The sequence below is a fragment of the Sturnira hondurensis genome, unplaced genomic scaffold (genome assembly GCF_014824575.4).
Source record: "Sturnira hondurensis isolate 20B ecotype Veracruz unplaced genomic scaffold, ASM1482457v3 Scaffold0000256, whole genome shotgun sequence".
Taxonomy (NCBI): Eukaryota; Metazoa; Chordata; class Mammalia; order Chiroptera; family Phyllostomidae; genus Sturnira; species Sturnira hondurensis.
The window spans coordinates 5,477,980-5,500,612 of NW_028072887.1; the positions used below are offsets into that span (position 1 = coordinate 5,477,980).

At 34.9% G+C, this 22,633-nt stretch overlaps 1 protein-coding gene across 1 annotated transcript in view; it reads left to right on the forward strand.

Annotated features, from left to right (window-relative positions):
- The window catches only part of SPOPL (speckle type BTB/POZ protein like), an 81,811-nt gene that overhangs the window by 43,942 nt on the left and 15,236 nt on the right, over positions 1 to 22,633 (forward strand). Inside the window, exons 2-8 of the mRNA XM_037028903.1 lie at positions 7,257 to 7,301; positions 11,803 to 11,940; positions 12,121 to 12,242; positions 12,490 to 12,641; positions 15,962 to 16,089; positions 22,140 to 22,317; positions 22,398 to 22,453. Coding sequence (XP_036884798.1) covers positions 11,863 to 11,940; positions 12,121 to 12,242; positions 12,490 to 12,641; positions 15,962 to 16,089; positions 22,140 to 22,317; positions 22,398 to 22,453 — 714 coding nt within the window. The 5' untranslated portion in view covers positions 7,257 to 7,301; positions 11,803 to 11,862. The remainder of the gene's footprint in view (positions 1 to 7,256; positions 7,302 to 11,802; positions 11,941 to 12,120; positions 12,243 to 12,489; positions 12,642 to 15,961; positions 16,090 to 22,139; positions 22,318 to 22,397; positions 22,454 to 22,633) is intronic.

The following is a 22,633-nucleotide window of genomic DNA, read 5'->3' on the forward strand; positions in this document are numbered from 1 at the left end:
CAGAATCACAGAAACGGAGATCACATGGAGGGTTGTCAGTAGGGAGTGGGAGGGAGAGAATGGGGGAAATAGTACAAGGAATAAGAAAGCATAATTGGTAGGCACAAAATAGGGCAAGGTTAAGAATAGTATAGGAAATGGAGAAGCCAAAGAACTTACATGTATAACTCATAGACATGAACTATGAGGTGGAGGGATTCTGGAGGGAAGGTAGTATAGGGTAGAAGAGGATAAAGGGCAGAAAAAAGTACAACTGTAATAGCATAATCAATAAAATATACTTAAAAAAGAACTCTTAAAAAAATTACCAAGATCGTATAAGTGAGCCAACTGGGCCGTGTGGGCTCAGGAAACAAGTTACAGAAGTGAAAATAAGGGCCCTTGGAGCTTAGGAAAGAGAAAGCTAAAGGTAACATACCTGGGGAGTGACAAAGAGGAGAAAGGAAATGCCCTGGTATGCACCCAAGAGGGAGAGATTGCTTCTGTGCTTATTTTTTAATTGGATGATTTGTGATTTTGATGTTGACTACGAGTTCTTTATAAATTTTGGATATTAAGACCATATCAAATGTATTATTGTTAAATATCTTCTTCCATTCAATAGGTTGTCTTTTTATTTTGTTGATAGTTTTCTTTGTTTGCAAAAGCTTTTTAGAATGCTGTAGTCCCATTTGTTTATTTTTCTTTTGTTTCCCTTCCCTGAGGAGATATATCAGGAAAACTATTGCTAAGAGAAATGTCAGATTTTACTACCCATGTTTTCTTTTAGGAGTTCTGTAGTTTCTAATCTTACATTTAATTAAATCTTTAATCCATTTTGAGTTTATTTTTGTGTATCTTGTGTGAAGATGGCCTACTTTTATTTTTTACATGTTATCTGTCCAGTTTTTCCAATACCATGTATTAAATAGACCGTCTTTGTATGATCTTGCCTCCTTTATCATGTATTAATTGGCCATATGTTTGGGCTCTCTCATTTATCTATATATGTCTGTTTTTATGCCATTACCATGCTGTTTTTGATTACTATATCTTATAAGTATAGTTTGATGTCAGGTAGCATAACTCCAATTTTTTTTTCTCAAGATTGTTATTGCTATTCGGGGTCTTCTGTGGTTCTACATGAATTTTTTGATTTTTATTGTTCTGGTTCTGTGAAATACAGAATTAGTATTTTGATAGGAAATTTGTTGAATCTGTAGAGTGCTTTGGGTAGAATGCATATTTTAGCAATGTCACTTCTTCCTAACCATAAACATGGTATATGCTCCTATTTATTCATATCTTCTTCAATTTCTTTTTTCCGTGTCTTAGAGTTTTTCAGAAAGATTTTTTACCTTCTTGATTAAATTTATTTTTAGGTATTCTTTTTTAATTCTGTTGTAAATGATATTGTTTTCTTAGTTCTTTTTCTAATAGTTCTTTATTCATGTATAAAAATGCAACTGATTTCTTTTTTAAAACATCTTTTATTTGTTTTATTTGTTTATTTTTAGAGAGAGAGGAAGGGAGGGAGAGTAACATCAATGTGTAGTTGTTTCTTGCATGCCCTTAACTGGGAAGCTGGCCCCCAAGCCAGGCATATGCCCTGAGGATCAAACCAGCAACCCTTTGGTTTGCAGACCTGCACTCAGTTCACTGAGCCACACCAACTAGTGCTGATTTCTGTATATTTATTTTGTTTTCTGCTACTTCACTGAATTTATTAATCAGCTCTAGTAGGTTTTTTTTTTAGTGGTGCATTTAGGGTTTTCTCTGTATAGTATCATATCATCTGCAAATAATAGCAGTTTCATGTCTTTCTAATTCAAATGATTTTATTTCTTCTTGTCAGATTGCTATGGCTAGGACTTCAAAACTATGTTGAATAAGAGTGGTGAAGTGAGCATTCCTGTCTTGTTCCTGATCTTAAGGGAAATGCTTTTAGGTTTTTCTCCATTGAGTATGATGTTAGCTGTGAGTTTATCATATATGGCCTTTATTATGTTGAGGTACATTTCTCTGTTACCACTTTGCTGAAAGTTTTTATCATAAATGGGTACAGGATTTTGTCAAATATTTTTCTGCATCTGTTGACATGGCCATATGATTTTTGTTCTTATGTTTGTGGTGTATCATATTAATGATTTGAGGATGTTGAACCAACCATGTACCACTCCAGAAACAAATGATACATGATCATGTGTCATTCTACTTGATCATGATACATAGTCGTTTAAATGAATTGCTGGCTTTAGTTTGCTAATATTTTGTTAAGGATTTTGCATTATATGGCCACTAATTTTCTTTGTAGTGTCCTTTTCTGGTTTTGGAATTAGGTTAATGCTGGCCCCATAAAATAAACTTGGGAGTCTTCCCTCATCTTAAATTTTTTGGAATAGTTTCAGAAGGATGGTGTTCGTCTTTGACTATTTTGTAATATTCATCTGTGAATCCTTTTGCTGCAAGACTTTTTGCTGGGAGTTATTATTGCTTTAATTTCACAAGTCGTGAACAGTCTCCAGATTTTCTGTCTCATAGTGGTTCAATTTTCAAAGGTTGTATGTTTCTAGAAATTAATTTTTTCTTCCAGATTGTCCAATTTGTTGGCATATAGTTGTTTGTAATAGTTTCCTACAATTCTTTGTACTTTGTGGTGTCAGTTCTTCTCTTTCATTTCTAATTTTGTTTTTCGGGGGCGGGGGCGGTGTTCCTCTCTCTCTCATGAGTCTGGTTCAGGGTTTGTCAGTTGTGTTTTTATTAATCTTTTGCATCACTTCTTTTAGTCCCTTGTTTTTATTTCCCCTTTGATCTTCATTATTTCCTTCTTTCTGTTCACTTTGGGCTTCATATGTTGTCCTTTTCTTAGTTCCTTTAGGTGTAAGGTTAGATTGTTTATTTGAGGTTTTTCTTGAGATAGACCTGCATTGCTATGAATTTCCCTCTTAAGACTGCTCTCACTGTGTTTTATAGATTTTGGTGATGTTGTGGTTTCATTTTTGTTTGTAGCAGGGTATCTTTTGTTCTCTTCCTTGATCTCATTGTTAACCCATTATTTAGTTATGTTATTTAGCCTCTATGTGTTTCTGTGTTTTTCATTTTTTTCCATTGTGGTCAAAGAAGATACCTGATACGATTTTAATCTTGTTAAATTTATTGAGACTTGTTTTGTGTTTTAACATGTGCTCTGTCCTAGGAAGTGTTCCATGTGCACTTGAAAAGAATTTGTATCATATCTATCTGTTTAAGCATGTTGTTTAAGGCTACTATTTTCTTGATGATTCTTTTGTCTCGAAGATCTATCCATTGATGTCAATGGGGTGTTAAAATCTCCTACTGTGACTACATTACTGTCAATCTCTTTATGTCCACGAAGATTTGTTTTATACTGGAGATTATCATCTGTTTGGTTTTGGTAAACTCATTAAAATCTCAAGAAAAAAGATTTGTTTTATATATTTAGGTGCTCCTATATTGGGTGGATAAATGCTTACAAGGATTATATCTACTTTTTTGGATTTATTTTTTATAATTGTGTAATATTATTATTTGTCTCTTATTATAGCCTTTGTTTTAAAATCTGTGTTATCTGACATAAGTATTGCTAGCCCAGCTTTTTTTGTTTCTTTCCATTGGCATGAAATACCTTTTTCTATTCCTTTACTTTTAGTCTGTGTGCATCTTTTGGTCTGAGGTGTGTCTCTTGTAGAGAGTATATATGTATGGGTCTGGTTTTCTTTTCTGTTTGGCTACTCTTTGTCTTTTGTTTGGAGCATTTAATCCATTTACATTTTAAGTGATTATTATTAAGTACATATTTATTGTGATTTTTATTCTTTATAACTATACCCCTCTTTTGCTTTTTCTTTCTTCTTAAGTCCCTTTAATATTTTTTGTAATACTGGTTTGGTAGTAATGAACTCCTTTAGCTTTTTCTTGTCTGGGAAGCTCTTTATTTCACCTTCAATTTTAAATAATAGCCTTGCTGTGCATAGCAGTCTTGGTTGTAGGTTTTTGCTCTTCATCATTTTGAATATTTCATGCTAAACCTTTTGGACCGAAATGTCCTATTGAGAAATCATCTAATGACAACATTTTTGTATGTAACAAACTCTCTTTCTCTTGCTGCTTTTCAGATTCTCTTTTTGTCTTTAACTGTTGCCATTTTATTTATGATGTGTCTTGATGTGTGGTCCCCTTGGGTACATCTTGTTTCGGATGCTGTGCTTCTAGGACTTGTATGTCTCTTCTTCACCAGGTTAGGGAAGTTTTCAGTCATTATTTCTTCAAATATGTTTTCATGTCTTGTGCTCTCTCTTCTCCTTCTGGTACCCCTATGGTGCAGATGTTGTTATGTTTTATATAGCTCTAGAGGTCCCTTAAACTGTTCTCACTTTGGGTTAATTTTCTTTTTCTTTTTGCTGCTCTGATTAGGTGTTTTCTGCTATCTTATCTTCCAAATTGTTGATTCAGTCATGTGCTTTATTTAGCCTCTCTTGATTCCTTCTAGTGTGTTTTTCATTTCAGATATTGTATTTTTCATTTCTGACTGATTCTTTCGGTTTTCCTGTCTTTTTTTTTTTTTTTTTAATGATCAGTGACTCTTTGTTTCAGTTCTCACTGAATTCACCCATCTTTTTCTTTAAGTTCCATTAGCATCCTTATAACCATTGTTTTGAACTCAGGTAACTTGCTTGCCTCCATTTTATTTAGTTCTTTTTCTAGACATTTCTCCTGGTTTTTTTATTTGGGGAATGTTTCTTCATCTTCCCATTTTGGCTATTTCTCCGTATTTGTTTTTGTGTATTTGGTTGATCTTGTGTACCTCCCACTCTTGATATGGTATCCTTATATAGTAGGTGTCTTTTGAGGCTCAGTGACACAGTCTTCCTGATCATCTGAGTTAGGTGCTCCAGGAATGTTCTTTGTGTGGGTTATGTGAACCCTTTCTTGTTGAGTCTTGATTGATGTTAGCCTGTTTGTGGGTGTGGTTGCCCTTCTGGCTGTCTACTGTGAGCACCAACCCAGCCACAGTGTACAAGCTGCTGTGTGGGACTGACCTTACAGTAGGCTCTGGTGCCTGCCAAAATTTCCCTTTGGTTGTGCTGCTTCTGGAGATAATTGGGTAGTGCTCTGATGTAGTCTGAATCTTGCCATTGGGTGTGTTGGTTCTGGTACCTCTTGGGAGAAATTTTGGTGTAGGTCAATGTCAGATGCTGCTTGTGACCAGCCCTGGGTTACCTGTTTGGAGCTGCAAAGCAATCTGTAGTCTGTGGTGTTGTGTTGAGCCTGGGTGTGTGTGGGAGAGGCCAAGCCTATGCACAAAGGTCAGTTTTCACCAGCACTGAATCTGGGTCCAAGTCAGCAAAAGGTCAAAGACACCCCAAGATTTACCTCCACCTGTCTGTTAGTCTCAGTCATTGAAAGTCTCTGGCGGTATGCCAGTTGCCTGAGGTAAGTTCTCAGTGAGTCACTAGGTTGGGATGAATGATCTTCAGCAGATTGATATTGACTTCAACTCAGGACCAGTGCTGGATCTGAGACTACTCAGCAACAATCTCCCTATACCAAGGTTGTTTGCCACCTGCCAGGTGCTTCTGGGCTGTTGTGTTCAAGAGGGGTCTCAGAGTAACTGGGGTAAGGCCAGCAGAGTCCAAGATTTGTCTGTGTGAAAGGGAGTGTGTACACAGGAACAGTGGCACCAGTAGGGCTTGCAAGGGAAAAATGGCCTCCACCCTAGAGCCATACAACTCAGTCTCCCCAGAGTCTGCCCTGACCTCCTCTAGAGACTTCCAAGAGAATGTATAGTGCACTGGGGGTCCAGGCCCGCCACAGCCAGCTGACAGTATTGCAGAGTTCAAGCTCAGGTAGGTGGGACTACCAGGAGTAGTAGAACTAAGATCTCCATAGGTGGGGCTAGTAAGTCTCTTGTGGGGGTGCAGTGTCACATGGGAGTGCAGGGCCACTCAGGTGTGCAGGACATAGGTCACTGCTGCTCTAGCATGCTGCAAGGAGGAGGGAAAATGGCCCCCGTCTCAGAACCACAAACTCGGTCTCTGATAATCCCCGAGTTCATCTTAAGAGCCCACCAAGAAAGTCTGTACAGAGGGTTCAGTCAGCTGATTCTCCACAGGGCCTGGCAGGATTGGGGGACACAGAGTCAGTGGGGTTAGCTAGTGTTTCCTTCCAGGCCGATGCAGTATGGATGGTAGTAGTTAACCCTGGAAAGATGGTATCTGGGTGCAAATATGGTAGAGGTACTCAGGACAGGGACCCTAGTAGCTCTCCCTTCAGCTTCCTTTTCAGAGCTGCACAACTCAGCTTATCTTTGTACCACTCCTGTCCACTTCGATTTGCTCTTTCTCTACCAAAGCCCAGAATAAATGGCTTAGAAGGAACTTTTTTCCACTGGCTTTTTAAGAGGTGTCATGGGTTTCTAGAAGACCATCTAGATCTCCATCTCAGCCTGGCAGAGAGAATCCCACCCTAATTTTCACAGCCAGATGGTATATGGGCTCCTCTTTCCACTTCTGGTTCTCTGGGCTGGAGAGCCCACAATCTGGGTTTGAGACCCCATGCTTTTCAGAGGGGACCTTTGCAGCTGAAATATCCCTCTGGGTTCTAATCTGCTGCATGTGGAAGCAGGGCCAGCCCTTCAGTTTCTCATCTCTCTCCTTCCTACCATTCTCTGTGTGGCTTCTGTAAATCCTTTGTTATAAGACTTCCGTTTAGTCTTCCATTGGTTATTCAAGTTGATTGTTTTATAATTTAGTTGTAGTTTCAGTTTCGGCATGGGAGAAGGGAATATAGCTTCTACCTACTGTCACCATCTTGGATCCCCCCATAAATGATTAATTTAAAAATTGTTCCATTTGAAATATTTCCTTTCAGCTTTTCAGCACTGAGTGTGATATTGACTGCGGGCTTATAATATATGGCCTTTATTATATGGCGGTACATTCCCACTATATACTTACTGTATTGAGGGTTTTTATCACAAATGAATGTTGAATTTTGTCAAATGGTTTTCTGCATCTATTGAGGTGATTATATGATTTTTATTCTTCATCTTGTTAATTTGGCGTAGCACATTGACTGCTTTGCAGCTGTTGAACCAGCTTTGCATCCCTGGAATAAATCTCTAGACCATGGTGTATGGTCCTTTTGATGTGTTGTTGAATTTGACTTGCTAATGTTTATTGAGGATTTTTGCATCTGTGTTAATCAGGGATAATAACCTGTAATGAATATCAGTCAATCTCCCCCCCTCTCTCTAGTGTCCTTGTCTGAGATTGGAATAAGGATAATTCTGGCTTCAGAAGGTGAATTTAGAAGCATTGTTTTCTTCTTCTTCTTTTTTAAAGAGTTTGGATAGATTTTGTGTTAATTCTTCTTTGAATATTTAATGACCTGTAAGGCTATCTGGACCCACACTTTGGTTTTCTGAGAGATTTTTGATTACTTGTCTGATCTTACTACTAGTCTGTTATGATTTTTGATACTTTCATGATTCAGTCTTGGTAGGTTGAATATATCTAGGAACTTAACCTTTTCTTCCAGGTTTTCTGATTCATTGGCGTAGAAGTCTCTTATGATCCTTTGTATTTTGTGGTATCAGTTACTATATTTCCTCTGTCATTTTTTATTTTCAGCCCTCACTTGTTTCCTAGTGAGTTTAGCTAAAGGTTTGTCAATTACATTGATTTTTTTTCAAAGAACCAGCTCTTATTTTCATTGAGCTTTTCTGTTGTCTTTTTCCTCCCTATTATCATTTATTTCTGCTCTTATATTGTTTTTTCTTCTTTTCTTCTACCAACTTTGGGCTTCATTTGTCCTTCTTTTTCTGGTTCCTTGAGGTGTAAAGTTTAGGTCAGGTTTTTTTGAGACTTATCTTGTTTCTTGGTTGTTTCATTGCTATGAACTTCCCACTGGGGACTGGTTTTGCTGCGTCCTATAAAATTTTATACATTTTATGTTATATTTCCATTTTCAGTTGTATCAAGGTTTTGTTTCTCTTTTGCCTTCTTTTTGACCTATTCCTTGTTCAGTAGCAAATTACTTAATCTCTATATATTTATGTATTTTCCAGTTTTATTCATGTAATTGATTTCTAGTTTAATACCACTTTGGTTGGAAGTGATGCTTATTATGATTTTATTCCTCTTAAATTTATTAAGATTTTTTTGCCCTAACATGACCTATCCAGGAAAAATATTCCATGTGCATTTGAGGATGGAATGTTGTTTATAAATATGTTAGGTTCATTTGATCCATGGTGTCAGTTAAGGCTGGTGTTTCTTTATCTGTATGGATGATGTATCCATTAGTGTAAGGGGTATTAAAGTCCCCTACTATTATTGTGTTGCTGTCTCTTTCTCCCGTTAGATCTGGCAGTATTTGCTTTATATAATTTGGTTCTATGTGGATGTATAAATATTTATGAATGTTATATGTACTTTTTATAGTGAGCCCTTTATTATTTTCTAATTCTCTTCTTTGTTTATTATTACAATCTCTGTTTTAAAGTCAGTTTTGTCTGATGTAAGTACAGCTACCCCAGCTTCCTTTTGGTTTTTATTTGTGTGGAATATCTTTTTCCATACCTTCACTTTCAGTCTGTGTGTGTCTTTGCCTCTGAAGTGAGTCTTGTAGGCAGCGTGTAGATGGCTCTTTTTTACTTTATACCCTTAGCCTCTCTGTGTCTTTTCATTGGATAATTTAGTTTATTTATATTTAATTGTTGATAGGTATGCACTTATGCTGTTTTGTTCATTGTTTTTTTTGTCTGTTTCTATAGTTCCTTTCTGTTTCTTCTTTTGCTTGCGTCCTTTGTGGTTTGATTACTTTCTTTAGTGGTATGCTTATTCCTTTATCTTCCACGTATGTATAGTATGATAGGGTTTTCTGCTTTGTGGTTATCATGAGGCTTACATGTGACAACTTGTATCTGTCTATTGTAGTTGTTTACAGCTTAAGCTTGGTTGCATTTTAAAACTCAATATTTTAAATCTCCCTGTTTTTTGTCACATTTTACATCTTTTAACTTGTATATTTCCCTAACTACTGCAATTATAGTCTACTACTTTTTTCTTTTAACCTTTATACTGAATTTGTCAGTGATTAATCTACTACCATTGCTATATACCTTTCAGTGAGTGGTATTGTTTCATGTATCTGGTTACTAACTGATGCCCTTTCTTTTCAGTTTAAAGAACTCCCTTTAACATTTCGTGTAAGGCCGATTTAGTCATGATGACATCCTTCACCTTTTGTGTGTCAAGAAAGCTGTCATTCAATTCTGAATAGCTTTGCTGGGTAGAACATTCTTGGTTGGAATTTTTTTCTTTTACCACTTTGAATATATTGCGCCATCCCTTCCTGATTGAAAAGTTTATAATACAAAAAATCTGCTGATAGTCTTGTATAGGGATTCCCTTGTATGTTACAAGTTGTATTTCTCTTTCTGCTTATAAGATTCTTTCCTTGTCTTTGATTTTTGCATTTTAATTATAATGTGTCTTGGTGCAGATTGCTTTAGGTTCATCTTACTTGCAACTCTCTAGGCTCTCTGGATCTGGTTGTCTGTTTCCTAACTCACATTATGGAAATATTAGGCATTACTTCCTTATATAAGAATTCTGCCCTTTTTCTTCTTTATTTGGGAGCCCTGTCATGTGAGTGTTAGTTGGTTTGATGTTATATAATAAGTCCTTTTAGCTATCTTTATGTTTCAAAATACTTCTATTTGCTAATATGATTAGGTGACTTCTACCGCCCTTGAGCTGACTGATCCTTTCTTTGCTTCATGTAATCTGCTGTTGTACCGCTTTAGTGTATTTTTCAGTTTACTTACTGTATTCTTCAGCTTGACACACATACATCTGATGCCATAGCTTTTTTGCCAGCTGTTCAGGGGATGCCCTTGATATCAGGCTCTGGTGGCCAAGGGGGAGAGGGGCCTGCATTCCTAGGTCCCATGGGATTGTGGCAGTTGGAGAGACAGTTTTGGCATGCTTCCAGTCCCATCACATTGCACAGGTAGCAGACTGAGGCACACTTCCCAGTCTCTGAAAGAGATCTTTTAGCTTGTCCTGGGCCTTTGGCCTGAGGGGCAGGCTTCATGTTTCACCCATGTCTAGTGTCCTACGTGCTGCTCTCAAGGATTGTAGGTTCTGGACACCATCTTGGTGCTCTCCCTCTGCCTTGCTCTAGCTTTCTGGTATCTGAAAGAAAAAAAGCTTTATTCTCGAGCCCATATTTTTGTAACTGCCACCCAGGGGACACCTCCAGATCACCTAACTCGAATGGGTTGTAGGGCTTATATATATTTGTGTAATTTTGAAAGCTGCTACCTGAGGGCCTGGCTGCCAGTTACCCTGTATCTTGTTGCTGACATTTTCCCATTTGGGACGCTGAGAAGTCTTGACATATACTTAACTACTGGGAGCTATTAAAAAATAATTTGCTCCTTGGACAAGCACAAAGGCTTGAGAGATAATCAGATAGGGCAGGGTCAAACAAGGTTCATCTACATAAGGCCACTACTTCAAGTCTAGTGCAGATTTTGATGTGCTTCTTCATTTGTAGTTTAAAATCTTTTCATACCTTTTATAGATCTTTTTTTTTTTCATTTTTTAAAGATTTTATTTCCTGGGAGAGAGGAAGGGAGGGAGAAAGAAGGGAAAGAGAAACATCAGTCAGTATGTAGTTGCCTCCTGTGTGCCCTTGGTGGGGACCTGGCCCACAACTCAGGTGTGTACTCTCACTGGGAATGGAACTGGCAACTCTCTGGTTCATAGGCTGATGCTGAATTAACTGAGCCACAGCAGCCAGGGCTTTATACATTTTTTTGATTCTATGTATCTTTCAGGTGGCTTTCTTCAGTCTTTGTTTTCTCACTTCACACTGTTGTTTCCTTGGGTATAGCCATAGAGGAAGTATTTTCTTCTCCATTTTACATGAAATCCCTTTTTCCCCCTAGTAGTTTTTTTTTTTATAGGAGTTATGTGGTTTTCTTTCCTCATTAATTATTCTTAAATGAAAACAGGATTCTCCAGACTTGAGTCCCTGTGTTCTGATGTAACATTGAAGCCCCTATCCCCTCAGTGCTCCTGCAGAGCCACCCTACTATGTACCTCTTATATTTTGCCTCTTTTACACACTTTACAAGTTTCATCTAGTTACTAATGTCCTCACCAGGTTATGAAGAAATAATTATGCATCCAAATAAATGTAGTGTGAGAACTGCTAACTTGGAGGAAATTTTACAATATATTACATATTATCTGATAGGGATAACAATCTAATAGAGTTAGACTTTTGTGGAAATCTATATAATTATTCTTATACAGCATTACCAGTTAGCTCCCACCTGTGTTTTAGTTGGTCAAAACTTTGGGGTCTATAAGATATATGACCGGTATTTGTAATTTTCAGGGCTCTTTCTGACTTTGCAATCATTTTGATTTTTGCAGATAGGTCAATGAAAAGATGAAGGAAGATGAATCAGCTGTTATTCTCTTTTTTTGTGATTTTATATTTATGATTGTACTGTTAAGCTAGATAAAGCTTTAATTCATGTTTCTTTGAATCTTCCTTCATAAAATAATATGTTGCCTATAAGTATGAAGTTTGATTTCTAGTGTTATGCTACAGAGGCTGATTTTATTTCTTAAAAGTCATAAAAATAATGAAATCTGTGCATGTTATCATGTAATCTAATTTGGGAAAGCAGTTGTTTTATGATTGTTTAAATAATTTTTCCCCAGGATTCAGTCAGTTACGCTCTTTGATCAGTAAATGAAACTTTTTCTTTTTTTGTAGTAAAATACTCAGCTTTGTAGGATCTATTGCATAAGTCTTGGAAGTGGCAATTAAGTGGCAATGTCTCGGGAACCCACCCCATCTCTCCCTGGAGATATGTCTACTGCTCCAATAGCAGAAAGCTGGTGTTATACACAGGTATATATTGTTGAAATACCTTACTGTATGTCATTTACAGATTTTATAGTATTTTGGGAATATTTGATGTACCTTGGCACAGTTATTAGACATGGTAAAAGATTAGGTCATAGAATGGTTAACATGTGACAGTTTAAAAGCATAAAATTTATTATGAAAGTGTTTTTCTGAATCTCTTAGGTTAAAGTAGTAAAATTTTCCTACATGTGGACCATTAATAACTTCAGTTTTTGTCGAGAAGAAATGGGCGAAGTGTTAAAAAGTTCAACATTCTCTTCTAGCCCAAGTGACAAAATGAAATGGTAAGATTTTTTTTTTGCTTGGTGTTTTGTTTTTGATATTATTGTTGGCTACTTTGTTTTGTTTCTGTTTCCGAATAGATATTAGTTTACTTTATATTAGATTTGTAAGAAGTGTCTAATAGTATAGAGGACTGTAAAGAACTATGGGGCTATTGATGGGATGTTAACAAATGATTTCAATATTGCCTCTTTTTTTGAATGTTTAAAGTATTATATTTCTCCATATGAGCCTATTGTTTTATTTTAGGTGCCTGAGGGTAAATCCAAAGGGATTAGATGATGAAAGTAAAGACTACTTGTCCTTATATTTGCTTTTAGTCAGCTGCCCAAAAAGTGAAGTTCGAGCAAAATTCAAATTTTCCCTTCTGAACGCTAAAAGGGAAGAAACAAAAGCAATGGGTAAGTGATTTGCAAACTTAATGAAGAAGTCTCTGTAACTACATGCTGTGAATTCTACACTTTTGCCTGCAAAAATTGAGGATATTTTTTCCACTAAATATTTAATTTGGTTATTAATTTTAAACGGCAATGTAAAGTTATAGTTTCTGACTGTTAGTCTTCATAGACATGTAAAATTACTTTAATACTTAAAATTTATGCAAAAATTTAATTTCCTCATGTTTTTTTTTTAATATTTTATTTATTTATCTTTAGAGGGGAAGGGAAGGGGAGAGGGAGAGAAATATCAATGTATCGTTGCCTCTGGTGTGTCCCCTGCCGGGAACTGCCCTGCAACCCAGGCATGTGCCCTGACTGGGAATCGAACCGCGATACTCTGGTTTGCAGGCCCGCGCTCAATCCACTGAGCTACACCAGCCAGGGGCATTTTTTAAAAAATATTTTATTTATTTATCTTTAGAGGGGAAGGGAAGGAGAGAAATATCAATGTATGGTTGCCTCTCGTGAGTCCCCCAGTGGGGACTGGCCTGCAACCCAGGCATGTGCCCTGACTGGGAATCGAACCGCGATCGTGTGGTTCGCAGGCCCACGCTCAATCCACTGAGCTACACCAGCCAGGGCCCTTAATTTCCTCATGTTTTAAAATGACATTCGTCACTTGAAAAAGATGTTGCTGTTAAGGGCAAGGTTACCTGGTTCATGCCTACTGTATGTAATAGGTGTTGAGGAAATATTTCTCTCTCCCTTTCTACTTTTGCAAGTTAAAATCTGAAGATTATTGTGAAAGGATATTAAATGTCTTGATATTTTATCTGTAGAATTTTTTTGAATAATAGACCTGAACATTAATTGAAAGAATGTCAGTTTTTCTTAGTCTTACGACTTGTTAAATTCACTTCAAGCTAAAGGACATTTTTCATTTTTACCAATAACTTTATTGATTTGAATATTTTGAGTGTGTCAACTATCTCCCATGTGGTATAACATTGATTGTTCTCAGTTAATGTCTCAGTTTGATTACTGTCAACTTCAATTGGTCTATCTGACTGTGGAGCATCATCCAGTGAAAAATCTCTAGCATGAAACTTCACAAACCACTTTTGACACACTTGATCAGTCACAGTACCTTCTCCATGCACTGCACAAATCTTTTTTTGCATTTCAGTTGCATTTTTACCTTTTTTGAAATAATAAAGCATGATATGCCGAAAATGTCGCTTATTTTCTTCCATTTTCATTATCAAAACGGCTATACAAAAATTCACCAGTTTGGTTAAGTTTTTCTTAAAAATGCACGCTGATATGACAGCTGTCACAATACACCCTAACAAAATTGTTTTGAATAAAATTAAAAACAACTAAGCACTATTAGACTACCAAGCCATCTTAAGAAAAAAAACCAAACAAATGAACTTTTTGGCAAACCCAGTACCACTGATGAGATGGTTTATAGATAACAGAAATTAATATCTCACAGATCTGGAGGCTGGGAAGTCCAAGATCAGGGTGCCACCTTGGTCAGATTCTGATGAAGGCCCTTTCTGGGTTAGGGACTATCAGCTTCTCACTGTGTCTTTATGTTGTGGAAAAAGGGTTAGGGAAGTTTGTGAGGTCTCTTAGAAGAGCAGCATTCTCATTCAGATGTCAATCACTGACCTCTTAATACTACCATCATATTGGGATGTATGGCTGGCCTTCCTTCCTTCCTCCCTTATATACCCTTCCTCCCTCCCTCCCTTATTTATGTATTGAATTGTAAAGGGTGAATGTCGGACGTTCTAAGTTAAAGAAATTAGACTTTCAACTTTCATGGAAGATAGTGATGAAGAAAGATATCCCAGTATTTATGCAGTAGAATTGTATAAACAATAAATAGTTTAAAACATTTTTGAAATTTCGTTCAGATATATACTACAGATGCCAAGAAATAGCATCCCTAAAATAAAAATTACAAAAATAGTTGGATCTTGACTATAATATTTTTATTTTAAAGATAGTATCAGTAATGTGCTTTAGTTTTTTCCTACAGTAATAGTAGGTCTTTTAGAACACAGATTGCTGGTCCTGCCCCCAGAGTTTCTGAGTCCAGAGGTCTGGCTTACAGTTTGATTTCGCATTTCTAAACAAATTCTCTGGTGATGCTGATGCTACTGCTCTGGAGACGAACAGTTGAGAAGCATTGATTAAGAACATTGAGTGAATGCTAGCTAACATGTACAAAGATTTATAAACAGAGCAAGATTAAGTCAGTAAATATACTTGACCTACCATCTAACCTAAGAAATTAAACATTACAGTGATTTGAAAGCCCTTGTATATCTTTTCTGGATTCTATTCCTCTTCCAACTTCAACCCTAGGGGTAGTCATTATCTTTCATGTTTCATCATTATTTATTATTGTTTGCCAAGAACTGCTGCAAATCAGCAAGAAACAAGTGGGATATATGGTTCCAATATGAGAATTCTGTTGGGATACACATTCAGTCCATGTCTTGGAATATTTTAGTTATATTTACCACTGGTTTCTACCTCCAATTCATTTTTTTATGTAACATTGAATACTTAATATTGGAGAATCTTGTTTATTTTGTTGTATACAGTTGTTATACATTATATTGGATATTTGAAACATTTACTTCAGACATTCGTTTGTTAGAAATTATACTAAAAACTGATTTTTAGATTTTTATGAAAGCAGCGTTTAGGAGTGTAGGGGATTGTGTGTGAAGACCTGGGAGTGATAAGTGGCCTTATTTAGCTTTTTCATCAGTTAATGGATGTTTTCTAGTTCAGTAAAACTTAAGTCAGTGGGATGGTGTCCCAGGAAACCTTAAAGGGTGGCCTGGTGATTTAGAGCATTTATTTTTAAAGGGAGAAGAAGGAAATGGGAGTCATGTTTCTAATCAGGTTCTGATGGTTGACTACAAGTAGTATGCCTATGCCCATGCATTTTGATCTTACTTTATTATTGTAGGGCCTACATCTTTCCTCTCTATGAGATTTGATCTGGCTATTCTTTTACATAGAGATCCAGAAATCTGAAAGTGAGCTCATTTGATGGCCAAAATTTGAGTAATGCTGAGGAGTGATTTATTTCTACCTGATGTAACTCTTATGGCACATTTATCTTTACTTTTTATTGTTGATATTAAGATATATCTTTAGATATAAAGATATTTATGGCACACAAATATCTTTACTTTTTATTATGGATGTATCATCCAAGTCTTACTTATTTCATAATCATTACTATATTATCATTAACAAAAATGTTTCTTAGATACTTGCTTTATTTAAATTTCTATTCTATTTTCCACCAGAAAGCCAAAGAGCATATCGATTTGTACAAGGGAAAGACTGGGGTTTTAAAAAATTCATTCGAAGGGATTTTTTGCTTGATGAAGCTAATGGTCTTTTACCAGATGACAAGCTTACTTTATTTTGTGAGGTGGGTACATTTCTTATTTCAAGGAACTTCATGATTATATTTAGTGGTAAAGCAAAAATATAAACCGTAACTATATTGGGTATGTCATACAAAATAATATTGGGATAATTGATAAGGTTTCATCTGAAAATGTTTTACCAGTAAAGTCTTAGAAATTGTCTTAGAAATCAATATAGTAGCCCACTCTGAAAAAATTTGCTCATATCTCTTGTTATAAATTAGATATGCAGTTATACTAATGTATACTAAACATTTCTTTTTCTTAGGAAGACTATGGATACATACATCATTATATGAAAAATTTAAATATTTTTGTCTTTCTGAATAACTCTGACATAGATGGTAAATATTTTTTCATATTCAGATTGATTGTATTAAACATAAAAACATTATTAGTAGTTTATCAGTCTGAACCCATACTTTGAACAATAAAGCTCCTGAAAAATATTGGGAAGCTTTTTATTTATTCAAGTAGTTGGGTTCTTTTAATCAAATGATGTTATTAGCATTATAAGCAATAGCATCTCAAATTTTTAAGTCTACCCCTGTCTGCCTGTTATCATTATGTATTTTTACATGTACAAATTGTTGAGATTCATCTTTCAAATGAATTCAAGAATTTTGTTACCACTATAGTTTATAGAGAATATGTATTAGTTAAACAGTTTTATCAAAAAATTTTTGCAGCAGTTGATAATTTTCATAGCAAAGCCACTTGAAAAGTTATAATCAAGTAAACTCAATGTTAAATATATTTCCATAGGCTATTGTAGACAGCTGAGAGTTTTGGGAATTACTAATTTCCATAATTTCTTTATACAAAACATGTTAAATTTCTTGGCAAGATTACAACCTGATTGTATGCCATTATGCTGTGTTAGAAAAGTAATTGAAATATGGCCCCAGAGACTACATAGTGCAAATACAGTGCATCTTATTTCCATTTAGACAGGCTAAATGAACTGTGTGATGAATTTGTTAAGAGCACAATTGTTTGGTTGATAAGGCACATATCACAAGTGTTTTGAGCACAGCTTATCATTAAATAATTTTTTTAAATAATTAAGACATTTGTTTTCAATAGGTAGATATTATTATAAGCAGTATTCTGAATAAATATAGGGTATTTAAAACTTAGCATCCTTAATATAGAATTTTCTGGAATTCTAGCAATTATCTTACGTTTTAGCATGTTGATTTTTTTAAAATCTTGTAACCTTAGAATTTAAAGGGCTTTAAAAGCTATGTAGTCCAATTTAGAAAACTTTAGCTAAAACTCTTTTTAAGACTTGGGCTGTTAACTTGTAATATTAACTCTTTAGGATGTTTGTTTTTGTTGAAATGTTGTTTTTACAGATATTTTCCTAAGCATGTATCGGAACCTAGCAACCAAGAAATTCAGAATGAAGGCTGAAATTAAGATTTTTGGGGGGGTATATATTTTTGAAGTATACCTTTTATCTCCATGCTAGATTATATGTGCTAGTGACCTTAAAATAGAACTGACCATGACATACATTTTAAGTTGACATTGTTCAGATTCAGTTTTAGATACTGATTCTGTACCTTTTTATCAATGTAGACATTTATACTCTGTGCACCATATTAGGCATAGGAGAGCAAAGAGTACTTTGAACAAACATTACTCATGCCCTCCACCATATCTTCCACACCTCTCATTGATGCCCTTCCTTCTACAGCACCTCCAGCACTGCTTGCAGAAGAGGAGGAAGCATTGCACTGCTCTGCGTAAAGAACTGCCTCCTCCCCCTCCCCTGCAAGTGGTGCTGTAGACAGGTAAGGCAGTTTGGTGCTACCCTTTGTGTGCAAGACATAACCTAATCTTGCAAGTTCCATACTGTGAATCAAGTAGCCAGTGGTAGAAATTTCTAGCCGTGTAAACAGCTCCACCCTCCTGTCTCAAAGAGATACAGATTGCAGGATTTGAGGAATAAGTAGGAAAAATAGAAAATTGGTTAGATTAATTCATCTTTTGAAATCCAAAAGATTTTAAATAATATCTTACTCTACAGACCCATGCCATTTATGCACAAAAATATGTATATAAAATTTAATTTTGTTTAGAAAGACACCGTTTTCTCTCCCATCCCATTTTTCTGTTGCTAGGATATTCTTTCTATTTATAATACGTGCGATGATGGGTGGAAGTTGGGTTTTATTCTCTAAGAAGCTATTTCATGCCAAAATGAAAAGTTGACATTGTTTTTATCACCCAGACTTTAAAATAGGACACCTATCTATGAAAGTCAGAAGATCTGAGATCCAGTATTTTGTAAGATGAGTGAACTTTTGCTGTAAAAAAGTTTCTCACTTTGGAGCCAGCGTGAGGGATGATTAGGTAGTTAAGTACAGTGGAAAAATTTGTAGTCCTATACACCTTTTTAAATGCCTAGTTCTCAGAATTAATTTAGAGAATTGAGATTTTTTAAAAAAATGGAACTAGTTGTCATCTTAAAACTACACTAGAGAAGACCCACATTTCTAGAGCGCTTCTAGTTTATTTGAGCCTCTGCCTGTTCATCTTTAGTCTGAATTGTATTCTCAGAGGGGGGCCAAAAGCAAATTTGAAAAAGAGCTGTCAAATGAGTTTGAGGTTTTCCTTTGCAACAGTAGTCAATTTTGAGTATTGTGTGTTTGCCCTTTTATTTTGAAAGAACAACAGTTTAATCTCAGGAAAGAATCTCAGCCTTTTTTCTGAATTTTTTACTCTAGGTTCCATTCAGTTAGAATGTTTATTACATATATTTAAATATGTACTAGAGAAAAACTAAAATTTTACCGACTTCTTAAGTATCGAGAAAATAATTATCAGAATTAATTGCATATCAATTTTTTAAAATACTTTATTTTCAGAGAGATGGGGGAGGGAGGGAGAAAAACAACAGTGTATGGTTGCCTCTCATGCACCCCCAACACGGTCTGCAACCCAGGCATGCGTCCCAACAGGGAATTGAATCTTCTACCTTTTGGTTCACAGGCCAGCACTTAATCCATTAAGCCACACCAGCTAGGGCTGCATATCACTATTTAATTAAATTATTAACTTATACTTTACAAATAGTCCCTTCAATACCCTTTGGGGTATGAATTGTCTTAGTTAAAATTTGTGCTGGTTATAACAAATACTATGTAGTCAATAATATGTATGGTTATAACAAATACTATGTATGTCAATAATATAAATTCAGCTGAATTATGATTACATATATAAAATATGAATGTAACATCATCACTATTGTGCCAGATAATAACAGCTTTTTTTTGATGCTTTTATTTATTTGTTTTTCTTTTAATCATCATCCAAGGATATATACTTACTGATTCTTAGAGAGAGAGAGGGTGAAATATCAATGTGTGAGAGAAATATTGATTGGTTGCCTCCTGTTTGCACCCCAACTGGGGATCAAACCCAAAACCCTAGGTATGTGCCCTGATCAGGAATAGAACCCACAGCTCTTTTGGTGTCGTGACAGTGCTCCACTCAGCTGAACCTGCTGAACCAGCCGAACCACCTGTCCAGGGCAGCTTTTATTTCATCCATTACCTGATTTTTAACAAATGTTTACACTAAATATTCTATTTTGCGTTAGGATAATATACAATGAATAGACTTTAAGAAATCCATTTCTAAATTAAATACATGATCACATTTTTAAAGCTTCACTGCATACTTTATGCAAGTGATTAAACTGATGTAGTTCCTGCTGTCTAGAAATCTCAAGAGAAATGCTTGATATGAACAAATAAATACTATCTATCTATGTGATAAAAAACTGATCCCTCACTAATCCCTGAGTTTAACACCAACATACGTGTTTTATGTATCATTAAGTTATAATGTATGGTATAACAGAGCAATCAAGTAAGGATTAGTGATTATTTGTGTTTATTAAAATTTTGGAAATTATTTTAGTAATTAAAAAATAGAACAGTATTTATATACATAATATTTTGGTGATTGTATTTAAAAAGCATCTTACAAGGTTTGTGGTAAATACTTCTGAACCATAATTGTGTTAAAGCAGCACTACTAATTTTAAAAATATACCAAAAGAAATATTGTCTAGTACAAAGAGAGCTTTGAAAAAAGAATCTGGAGATATGTCTAGTGATACTGACTAGCAGTGTGATTTAGGACCCTTCAGTTGCCTTCTCTTGACCTCACTTTGGAAACTTTTTACCCAATAAGGATATTGGACTAGATGATTTCAAAAACATGTGATTCCAAAAGGTTAATAATGCAAGTTGGAATAACAAAACGATTAATAAAAAATCCTCAAAAAAAGAACTTTTTTTAGAACTACCCATTTATTGACATGAGATGCATGTTTATACATCTAGATAAATGGGGACTTCTGAGAGTTAATATTCTCCAAATATCTTATCCTATATTATTATACTTTCTGTATTAGCACATTAGTAGTTTGTTTCTATTTATCCACTTGAAATTTACATATTTACATTATTACTGTACTTATGCATATTTTTATTTATACTTAGTCTTATTTAATAAAAGCCATTTGAAGTGGTTTTTTTATGTTTTCTATTTTAAAAAAATATTTTATTTATTTTTAGAGAGAGGGAAAGGGAAGGAGAAAGAGAGAGAAACATCAATGTGTGGTTGCCTTTTATGCATCCTCTAATGGGGACCTGGCCTGCAAACCCAGGCATGTGTACAGACTGGGAACCGAAACGGTGACCCTTTGCTTCACCGGCCTGTGCTCAACCCACTGACCTACACCAGCCAGGGCCATTTGAAGTGTTTTTAAATGAACACAGTTATCTATTGCTACATTNTTATTTTTAGAGAGAGGGAAAGGGAAGGAGAAAGAGAGAGAAACATCAATGTGTGGTTGCCTTTTATGCATCCTCTAATGGGGACCTGGCCTGCAAACCCAGGCATGTGTACAGACTGGGAACCGAAACGGTGACCCTTTGCTTCACCGGCCCGTGCTCAACCCACTGAGCTACACCAGCCAGGGCCATTTGAAGTGTTTTTAAATGAACACAGTTATCTATTGCTACATTAGAAATGACCACAGAATTTAGCAGCTTAAAACAATGGATAACTAATATAGTACTTTTCTAAAAAATTGGTTCATTTACTCTGAAACACACTTTACTTGTTGAGGTAGTGTTTTCTTCAATTTATTAAATGTAATTTGAAATTCCTAACAGAACACATTTTCTTAAAACTGGCGTGCAAGACTTAATAGTGTTTTAAGATTACATTCAGTAGATAGTGGTTATCTTAATTAGAGGTAATTTAATTCATATTATATTGGAGTCTTTGTAAAAGCAATGTTGAAATATCAATTTTATTGCATAGTTAATAGGTAAATAAGAGGTCTAAAAATCAAACTAAATCATATTTGTATTGTTCTTACTGTTGATTTTTTAAATAAAGATCCCATGAACTTTTAATAACTACAGTTGCTTTGTGAGAATTCTTGCACTTTAAAATATAAATCAATTTATATATTTTAAATCAATTTTACTAGAGTTAAAACACATAGCAACAGTATTTAAAGTACTTCCCAAATTACATATAGCAGACTATAGTTTTACCTTTTTTAATACTGTAAAAATTCATTGTAAGTGTGATGTTGTATTTACTGTATATATAATAAACTTTAAATTTCAATAGGTCTGTAGTGTGAGAAAATAAAAACAAAAAATATATCTCACAAAAATGTCACATTTGAATTTGACATATTGTGACTTATTTATTGTTGAGAAATAGTTTCTGTAAGTACTTTGATAACCAGTTATTTGAAACAGTTGATAAATCATTTATTTACACAGAATTATCACTCTGAAAAGATGTAGTTTGTTTAAAATATTTTTTGTATTATTTTTTCTTAATTTAAATTGTATTCTTAAAGTAAATTCTCAGGTATTAACATTTATTATCAGGAGTGTATATAATTATTCAAATGACTTTGATGATAAATTTAAGTATAGTCTTAGTAACCAATTATTGATATGAAATTATAAAAATGTTTTTATTATTGTCTCTTTTTTATTAGGTGAGTGTGGTCCAAGACTCAGTAAATATATCAGGGCATACTAATACGAACACTTTGAAGGTGCCAGAATGTCGACTAGCAGAAGATTTGGGTAATCTCTGGGAAAATACAAGATTTACAGATTGCAGTTTTTTTGTAAAAGGACAAGAATTTAAAGCTCATAAGTCTGTACTTGCAGGTACTTTTTACTTTTGGGTAATATAGTACATTTCTTTTATAAATTTGTGCATTAAATAATGATGCTTAATCTTGTTCCAGCTCGATCCCCAGTTTTTAATGCAATGTTTGAACACGAAATGGAAGAAAGCAAAAAGGTAACCATAGTTTAAGTGCTAATATTGAATTTATGCAAATGTAGAATAGTGGGATGTATATTTTAAAACTTATGGTGCATGTTCTAAATTGCTAAACTGTCATTTTAGAAAGAAATACTAAGATGGGGAAAATGTGTTCCATAGTAGACAAATAGGTAACATAACCTAAAGTGGGTAAAT